Genomic DNA, 10,583 nt, shown 5'->3' with positions numbered 1-10,583 from the left:
TTTTTTTTTTGTCAAAGCGATTACGATACACTTGCAATGCGTGTCCTTCTTGGTGCGTCGTTCATTTGTCAGTGAACGCGACTTGCTACCCTTTGCATACAGTAGGTGAATGAATGAAACGATGCATTCATTGGGGGCGGAGACAGAGATGGAGATGGGAGATCCTAGAGTCCGGAGGGAGGCGAGAGAGAGAGAGAGCGCGCGGCGGGGTGCCACCACGCCTTCAAGGATGGATACACGAAAACATCACGGGGCAGAGAGAGCAGAGGAAAATAGAAGACGGGCAAAATAGAAGAGAATCCGAGCTAACTAGGTCGCGCGTCTCAAGTTATCATACACATTTTCTATAAGCTATTTAACCCCCTAATAGGAGGGTTTCGTAAAGCCTACACAAGAAGTGTATTGATCATTTTCAAGGGGTCTTGGTGCTACACAGTGGCGATTTTAGCATGTAAATCTTGTTGGGGCAAGCTCCCCAAAATGTTGTAAATGCATAACAGCAAAGCCGCTATACAACACTAAACAATACATTAATTGCACTATATAACGGTGACAAACGGTGCCCACAAACTGTTAGGGTCTATATAAAGCTGTCCCAACAGCAGAGCTTTTTTTTCAGCACCATGGAGTGAATCCTTACTGCTACACCTGGCTATTAGTGAAGCCTTGTCTGGCAGCGAAACAGTTCATTCAGCCTCATTTACTGCCTTTAAAAAAACAAAACATGGCTGACTTGTGGTTTCTACTGACAGTTGAGATGTACTAAACAATGGGATAAGGGGAAGATAAGCAGATAAAAGGCAAATCCATAATTTCTATTAAGACATGGACTTTGTCAATATAACTATTTGTTCAGCACTTTTGAATGGCAGCTACAGAATTCTCCCTGTACACCAAGTCAGAACCTTATGATAAATAAAGGGGGGGGGGCATATAAGCAGACAATGAAAGCTTTAACAATATCCAATGATGCAATTTCTCTTAAACAGGCTATAGGCTACATGTACACCACCAAGTTAGAACAGTAGGCGAAGTAATGAAAGGGACCAAATGATTAGGGCGAAGCACATCCTAACAGCTCACTTTACAACATACACGTAGTATTACTTTCTTAGCTACAGTCTACATATCTCCCTGGTATATTACTGCACAACATACACTTAGTATTACTACAGTCTACATATCTCCCTGATATATTACTGCACAACATACACTTAGTATTACTACAGTATACATATCTCCCTGATATATTACTGCACAACATACACGTAGTATTACTTTCTTAGCTACAGTCTACATATCTCCCTGGTATATTACTGCACAACATACACTTAGTATTACTTTCCTATCTACAGTCTACATATCTCCCTGGTATATTACTGCACAACATACACGTAGTATTACTTTCTTAGCTACAGTCTACATATCTCCCTGGTATATTACTGCACAACATACACGTAGTATTACTTTCCTATCTACAGTCTACATATCTCCCTGGTATATTACTGCACAACATACACGTAGTATTACTTTCTTAGCTACAGTCTACATATCTCCCTGGCATATTACTGCACAACATACACTTAGTATTACTCTCTTAGCTACAGTATACATATCTCCCTGGTATATTACTGCACAACATACACTTAGTATTACTCTCTTAGCTACAGTCTACACATCTCCCTGGCATATTACTGCACAACATACACTTAGTATTACTCTCTTAGCTACAGTCTACACATCTCCCTGGTATATTACTGCACAACATACACTTAGTATTACTCTCTTAGCTACAGTATACACATCTCCCTGGTATATTACATCATTTATGCAGCAGCATACAAGACATTTTTGGACTCACCTTGTTGTGCTGTTCTCACAGCGATCAAATTTTGGCATTAAAGTCTGGCATTCTCTGCACGTATGGTGCTTCCAAGACAACTGGGCACTGTGGGGGAAAAAAACAAGGTTGAATCATGACGTCGGTGATCTTCAGATCGGAGCTCTAGAAAGAGGCCAGAGTTCTCGACTTGGAATTCAGAGTTGGATGACCGTTCAAAACCTATTTTCCCAGTCGGAGCTCGTTTTTTTCCCGAGTTCTCAGTTGTCTTGAAAAGCGGCAGAAGTCATGCTGGATTGACAGCATGGACAATGTATTCAACCTTTTCGGGCCCATTGTGATAGATGTGAATGTTTATCCTTTTAAGCTTGGAAAAGAGACCCTTAAACCCAGACCTGGACCACACACCCACTCCACTGAATAGCAGGCTAATGATTGCTTTGCAATGCTTGCAGTTAGCCACTGATTCCTTTAAAACCACTCATTGCTGAATTTGCGATTTCCAACTTGTGTAATGTTTATGTCCAATGGCCGATGAGCACCGATACGTTTTATAATTTATTTTCATGGATTGAAAAGGATTTGCCAGTAGATTGTCAAATTGATTCATGATGATGATTGCTTGTCTAGCTTGCTAGCTACGATTTTGAAAGTATGACGTTGGCATGTACAGGTACAAAGCTACGGTAGATATCATTTTATCTTTGGCCAATGACTATGAGCCTTCTTGGATGGGCACTTCTAATGTAACTCTATGGCAGCACCCGTGGGGTTTGAATTTTCGAGCTCTCCCCGTAGATTTTGAGGTGACGTGGTGTCCCCATGAGTGACAGAACACTGAGCCAATCATGGCGCAACTACAGAACATTACCAACCCCTACGCTCCGTATTTTTCTGCTGGCTGCCCCACCACCACAGAAAGCACTGACATGAAGGTCAGTCAATCCGTAAAATGTCAAGAACTTTTAAAGTTTCTTCAAGTGCAGTCGCAAAAACAATCAAGCATGGCTACCACAGCATTGTGTATTTCCATGAAGCGTGGAGGAGGAGGTGTGATGCTGCTTTGCTGGTGACACCCTGTGATTTATTTAGAATTCAAGGCACACTTAACCAACATGGCTACCACAGCATTCTGCAGCAGTACACCATCCCATCTGGTTTGCGCTTAGTGGGACTATCATTTGTTTTTCAACAGGACAATGACCCAACACACCTCCAGGCTGTGTAAGGGCTGTTTGACCAAGAAGGAGAGTGATGGAGTGCTTCATCAGATGACCTGGCCTCTACAATCACCCGACCTCAACCCAATTGAGATGGTTTGGGATAAGTTGGACGGCAAAGTGAAGGAAAAGCAGCCAACAAATGCTCAGCGTATGTGGGAACTCCTTCAAGACTGTTGGAAAAGCATTCCAGGTGGAGCTGGTTGAGAGAATGTCGAGAGTGTGCAAAGCTGTCATTAAGGCAAAGGGTGGCAACTTTGAAGAATCTCAAATATAAAATATATTATGATTTGTTTAACACTTTTTTTGGTTACCACATGATTCCATATGTGTTATTTCATAGTTTTGATATTTTCACTATTATTCTACAATGTAGTAGGTGTGTCCAATCTTTTGACTGGTTCTGTGTATATTATAATCTTTGGGTGGACAGGTGGGGCTCAACACAGGTGGGGCTCAACACAGGTGGGGCTCAACACAGGTGGGGCTCAACACAGGTGGGGCGCAACACAGGTGGGGCTCTGCGCTACCTGCCCTGAATGACGGGCCGACACTGGTGCTACTACCTATCAATATAGGACCGTTCAATTCTATTTTATTATTTTATATTCTGTCTGAATTTTAAATCATGACATTTCTCTATTCTCTTCTTCTTCTTGGGTTGAATGTATAATTAATTAGACAACTTGACTATTTGGTTTTGAAACTTTTAGCTTTGTAATAAATAAATTACATTTCCCCCTAAGCAGAAGAAACAGGAAGTAGGAAGTAGGAAGTAACACTGCAACATCAATAGAACCTAAACGAAGCCCCTAGACCTCCTCGATGCTGTAGTTTACCGGTTTATATAAACCTATTATTACTCAAATCACACCAGCTTGAAGTTTAACCTATTGGCTTATCAACACCAACCCAAATCACACCACATTGAAGTTGAACCTATTGGCTTATCAACACCAACCCAAATCACACCAGCTTGAAGTTTAACCTATTGGCTTATCAACACCAACCCAAATCACACCACATTGAAGTTGAACCTATTGGCTTATCAACACCAACCCAAATCACACCAGCTTGAAGTTTAACCTATTGGCTTATCAACACCAACCCAAATCACACCACATTGAAGTTGAACCTATTGGCTTATCAACACCAACCCAAATCACACCAGCTTGAAGTTTAACCTATTGGCTTATCAAAACCAACCCAAATCACACCAGCTTGAAGTTGAACCTACTGGCTTATCAAAACCAACCCAAATCACACCAGCTTGAAGTTGAACCTATTGGCTTATCAAAACCAACCCAAATCACACCAGCTTGAAGTTGAACCTATTGGTTTATCAAAACCAACCCAAATCACACCAGCTTGAAGTTGAACCTATTGGCTTATCAAAACCAACCCAAATCACACCACTGTAACGGAGACGCTGTGAGTCGAGAAGCAGGTGCAGGTGAATAAGATTTAATAAGACATCAACAAACACGAAACGAGACGACAATAACAGTGACGCTGACGCATGAACACAGGAACCGACTGAGGAAGGAACCCCAGGGAGGGAGGTAATGGAGTCCAGGTGAGTGTCATAACGTAATGATGGATCCCAGGAACCGACTGAGGAAGGAACCCCAGGGAGGGAGGTAATGGAGTCCAGGTGAGTGTCATAACGTAATGATGGATCCCAGGAACAGACTGAGGAAGGAGGTAATGGAGTATCAGATTAAAGGGAGGGAGGTAATGGAGTCCAGGTGAGTATCATAACGTAATGATGGATCCCAGGAACAGACTGAGGAAGGAACCCCAGGGAGGGAGGTAATGGAGTCTAGGTGAGTGTCATAACGTAATGATGGATCCCAGGAACAGACTGAGGAAGGAACCCCAGGGAGGGAGGTAATGGAGTCTAGGTGAGTGTCATAACGTAATGATGGATCCCAGGAACAGACTGAGGAAGGAGGTAATGGAGTATCAGATTAAAGGGAGGGAGGTAATGGAGTCCAGGTGAGTATCATAACGTAATGATGGATCCCAGGAACAGACTGAGGAAGGAGGTAATGGAGTATCAGATTAAAGGGAGGGAGGTAATGGAGTCCAGGTGAGTATCATAACGTAATGATGGATCCCAGGAACGGTGTACCGGCGACGTCTAACGCCGGAGGGGAAGAGATGGAGTAGACGTGACAACCCAAATCCTACACCCATTCTTCACTGTTTATCTGTGCATTGAGATGGAAAGATATGTATATGTTTGTATTTGAATGAAGGTATTATGTCTCTGTGATGTGAATTTCCAGGCCGTTGTATCTCCTCTCTCTGCCGTCATCCTGTATATACTAACAGGGCTGCTGTTGCTTAGAAACCAGCCACGACTGTCACGACCACCTGTGTGTGTGTGTGTGTGTGTGTGTGTGTGTGTGTGTGTGTGTGACTATGAGAATGTTCTAGGGCCATGAAATATATTCTTCCCCACAACAACAGCTTTCTTCTTAAAAGTTTATCATAAGGGCTTTCTGTCTCTCTTGGTTTCTACAGTTGATGTCTGAAGTTTACATAAACTTAGGTTGGAGTCATTAAAACTCGTTTTTCAACCACTCCACTAATATCTTGTTAACAAACTATAGTTTTGTCAAGTCGGGTAGGACATCTACTTGGTGCATGACACAGGTCGTTTTTCCAACAATTGTTTACAGACAGATTATTTCACATATAATCCACTGTATCACAATTCCAGTGGGTCAGAAGTTTACATACACTAAGTTGACTGTGCCTTTAAACAGCTTGAAAAATTCTAGAAAATGATACCATGGCTTTAGAAGCTTCTGATAGACTAATTGGCATCATCTGAGTCAATTGGAGGTTTACCTGTGGATGTATTTCAAGGCCTACCTTCAAACTCGGTGCCTCTTTGCTTGACATCATGGGAAAATCTAAAGAAATCAGCCAAGACCTCAGAAAAAAATTATAGACCTCCACAAGTTGGTCCACTGGTTCATCCTTGGGAGCAATTTCCAAATGCCTGACGGTACCACGTTCATCTGTACAAACAATAGTACACAAGTATAAACACCATCCGTCATACCACTGAGCAAGGAGTCGCGTTCTGTCTCCTAGAGATGAACGTACTTTGGTGCGAAAAGTGGAAATCAATCCCAGAACAACAGCAAAGGACCTTGTGAAGATGCTGGAGGAAACAGGTACAAAACTATCTATATCCACAGTAAAAGTCCTATATCGACATAACCTGAAAGGCCGCTCAGCAAGGAAGAAGCCACTGCTCCAAAATCGCCATAAAAAAGCCAGACTACAGGTTTTCAACTGCACATGAGGACAAAGATTGTACTTTTTGGAGAAATGTCCTCTGGTCTGATGAAACGAAAAATAGAACTGTTTGGCCATAATAACCATCGTTATGTTTGGAGGAAAAAGGGGGACGCTTGCAAGCCGAAGAACACCATCCCAACCGTGAAGCATGGGGGTGGCAGCATCATGTTGTGGGGGTGCTTTGCTGCAGGAGGGACTGGTGCACTTCACAAAATAGACGGCATCATGAGGCAGGAAAATTATGTGGACATATTGAAGCAACATCTCAAGACATCAATCAGGAAGTTAAAGCTTGGTCGCAAATGGGTCTTCCAAATGGACAATGACCCCAAGCAGACTTCCAAAGTTGTGGCAAAATGGCTTAAGGACAACAAAGTCAAGGTATTGGAGTGGCCATCACAAAGCCCTGACTTCAATCCTATAGAACATTTGTGGGCAGAACTGAAAAACGGTGTGCGAGTAAGGAGGCCTACAAACCTGACTCAGTTACACCAGCTCTGTCAGGAGGAATGGACCAAAATTCACCCAACTTATTGTGGGAAGCTTGTGGAAGGCTACCCGAAACGTTTGACCCAAGTTCAACAATTTAAAGGCAATGCTACCAAATACTAATTGAGTGTATGTAAACTTCTGACCCACTGGCAATGTGATGAAAAAAAAAAAAAAATTGAAATAAGTCATTCTCTCTACTATTATTCTGACATTTCACATTCTTAAAATAAAGTGGTGATCCTAACGGACCTAAGACAGGGAATATTTACTAGGATTAAATATAAAGAATTGTGAAAAACTGAGTTGAAATGTATTTGGCTAGAGGTGTGTGTAAACTTCTGACTTCAACTGTATATCTATCTGGTATTTAAAAAAAATCATACTCACAATTTATGAAATCCTTCATTAAAGGGGCAATGGGCAGTAGAAACAATAACAAATCATGTTCCCCGCCCCTGTTTTGGTAAAAAAAAAAAAACTGAGGGATGGGGCTGGAGTAATGTATGAATGCTAGGTCTGACCGGTCATGATATGGCCAGCAGGTGGCCTAACAGTTAGAGCACTAGACCAGTAACTAAGATGTTGCTCGTTCAAATCCCTGATCCAACAAGGTGAAAAATTTGCCCATCTACCCTAGAAACATGACTCTAATTGCTCCAGGGTTGCCGTTGGTAACGGCTGGTAACTGCCCCCCAGAAGGAGGAGTTGGGATAATGTCTGGCTGTGACCCCGCACCCATGAGGGGGAATTGGGATAAAGGCTGGCTGTGACTCCTTCCCCAGAAGGGGGAATTGGGATAAAGGCTGTCTGTGACCCCGCCCCCAGAAGGGGGAGTTGGGATGACGGCTGGCTGTGACCCCGCCTCCAGAAGGGGGAGTTGGGATAACGGCTGGCTGTGACCCCGCCCCCAGGATAGGGAGTTGGGATAACGGCTGGCTGTGACCCCGCACCCAGAAGAGGGAGTTGGGATAACGGCTGGCTGTGACCCCGCCCCCAGAAGGGTGAGTTGGGATAACGGCTGGCTGTGACCCCGCCCCCAGAAGGGGGAGTTGGGATAACGGCTGGCTGTGACCCCGCCCCCAGAAGGGTGAGTTGGGATAACGGCTGGCTGTGACCCCGCCCCCAGAAGGGGGAGTTGGGATAACGGCTGGCTGTGACCCCGCCCCCAGAAGGGGGAGTTGGGATAACGGCTGGCTGTGACCCCTCAGGACTAAGAAAAGCTCGTTATGATAATTTAACCATGTTTTGTTAGTGTTTGTTTATATTTACTTTGTTTTCAAACATTGGAGTAAAACAAGTTTTTTTTGGGGGGGGGGTTCTGATGGAGTGTGACAGTTGAACTGAGATCATGAGGCATTTATAAGTTATATTCTTCAACAATCTATGAATATATATATAATGAAGTTTTTTAAATTTTATTATGTAACAACTGCTGATTTCCCCTTTAATTCCCAAACGTTAGATTTTAAAATCATCCCTTAGTTCTAGAATCCTCTCCCAGCACATCATACCGTCTCACACAGCCTTCTCTGGAGGTACACCATTGGTCAGCAGTCACCTAGGTCACACACTCCCCAGGGCCCTTAACCAATAGGACGCTCTATCCCAGATGCTACCTGTCCTCACCATCTGTCTAAGACTGTATCCCAAATGGTAGCATATTCCCTATATAGTGCACTTCTTCCTTATATAATGCGCTGCTTGACCCGATGACTCTGGTCAAAAGTAGTGCAATATATAGGGAATAGGGTGCCATTTGGGACAAATCCCACGCATTGTCCTGTCAGGTACTTGTAGTGTACTTGGTGGGTACTTAGGCTTCGTGCCACACTGTTAGATGTCATTTGGTCGATGGCAGAGGTACGCAGTGAGGTGGAGACTAGTTCTCTAGGTCTAGGAGCCCCACAGTCGGCAGATTACCCTCAGCTACCACACCCTGCTGCAGACCCTACGCTGCCTGTAGCAGAGCCCCTGAAAGTACCGGAGGACCCCCAGCCAGAGACACAGGCTGAGCCTGACACCTGTCCACTGCCACCCAGGAGGATGTGGGAGGACAGCTTCGACACAGAGAAGTGAGTTATATTCTAGAAGGGGTTCTGTCTGCGTTCTATCCAGTGTTCTGTGTTCTAAAGTGTTTCCTGTTTCCTGAGCGTTCTGTCAAATGTTATAGTCTAGTGTGGTTTGTGTTCTAGAGTGTTCAGCTGTTTTAATCTTGAGTGTTCTGTCTCTGTTCTAGTCTAGTGTTCTGTGTTCTAGAGGGTTCTGTCTATATTATAGTCTAGTGTTCTGTGTTCTAGAGGGTTCTGTCTATATTAAAGTCTAGTGTTCTGTGTTCTAGAGGGTTCTGTCTGTGTACTAGTCTAGTGTTTTGTGTTTCAAACTAAGTGTTCCGTCTGTGTTCTAATGTTCTGTGTTCTCGAGAGTTCTGTCTGTGTTGTAGTCTAGTGTGCTAATCTAGAGGGTTCTGTCTGCTTTCTAGAATGGGATAGAATCATCGGCAGGAAGCTGATAACTAATGTAGTTCACCGTCTTTAAAATGGGTTGTTGTGAGAGTTATCAATCATATCAGATCCACATTTCACAGACAGGCTACACACACACACACACACACACACACACACACACACACACACACACAGGCAATGTGTTACTATTAGCTTTTTAATTTAGCTCATTTTGAACTCCGCATTGTTGGAAAGTCTACCCCTGTTGTATTTGGCGCATGTGACAAATAAAATTAGATTTTACACCCCCCCCCCCACCACCACACACACACACACACACACACACACACACACACACACACACACACGTTACACCCCCCCACACACACACACACACACACGTTACACCCCCCCCCCCCCCCCCACAACCACACACACACACGTTACACCCCCCCTACCCACTGCCACACAGACACACGTTACCCCCCCCCCCCCACCACACTAACTCTGTGTATTCTCCTCTACCAGTTACTCAGCGGTGTCCCCCCCCCCCCCCCCACCACACTAACTCTGTGTATTCTCCTCTACCAGTTACTCAGCGGTGTCCCCCCCCCCCCCCCCCCCCCACCACCACCACCACCACCACCACACTAACTCTGTGTATTCTCCTCTACCAGTTACTCAGCGGTGTCCCCCCCCCCCACCACCACACTAACTCTGTGTATTCTCCTCTACCAGTTACTCAGCGGTGTCCCCCCCACCACCACACTAACTCTGTGTATTCTCCTCTACCAGTTACTCAGCGGTGCCCCCCCCCCCCCCCCCCCCCCCCACCACACTAACTCTGTGTATTCTCCTCTACCAGTTACTCAGCGGTGTCTCCCCCCCCCCCCCCCCCCCCCCCCCCACCACCACCACCACCACACTAACTCTGTGTATTCTCCTCTACCAGTTACTCAGCGGTGTCCCCCCCACCCCCCCCCCCACCACCACACTAACTCTGTGTATTCTCCTCTACCAGTTACTCAGCGGTGTCCCCCCCCCACCCCCCCCCCCACCACCACACTAACTCTGTGTATTCTCCTCTACCAGTTACTCAGCGGTGTCCCCCCCCCCCCCCCCCCCCCCCCACCACCACCACCACCACCACCACACTAACTCTGTGTATTCTCCTCTACCAGTTACTCAGCGGTGTCCCCCCCCCCCCCCCCCACCACACTAACTCTGTGTATTCTCCTCTACCAGTTACTCAGCGGTGTCCCCCCCCCC

General features: G+C 45.2%; 2 protein-coding genes across 3 annotated transcripts in view; both read left to right on the top strand.

Annotated features, from left to right (window-relative positions):
* Positions 1–10,583, top strand: part of LOC139415792 (galactose-specific lectin nattectin-like) — a 1,187,935-nt gene that overhangs the window by 406,113 nt on the left and 771,239 nt on the right. The window lies entirely within an intron of this gene.
* The window catches only part of LOC139417061 (protein phosphatase methylesterase 1-like), a 45,276-nt gene continuing 43,414 nt past the window's right edge, over positions 8,722–10,583 (top strand). Inside the window, exon 1 of the mRNA XM_071166310.1 lies at positions 8,722–8,942. Coding sequence (XP_071022411.1) covers positions 8,722–8,942 — 221 coding nt within the window. The remainder of the gene's footprint in view (positions 8,943–10,583) is intronic.

The sequence above is a fragment of the Oncorhynchus clarkii genome, chromosome 9 (genome assembly GCF_045791955.1).
Source record: "Oncorhynchus clarkii lewisi isolate Uvic-CL-2024 chromosome 9, UVic_Ocla_1.0, whole genome shotgun sequence".
NCBI lineage: Eukaryota > Metazoa > Chordata > Actinopteri > Salmoniformes > Salmonidae > Oncorhynchus > Oncorhynchus clarkii.
This window is presented reverse-complemented; position numbering and strand designations above follow the sequence as displayed.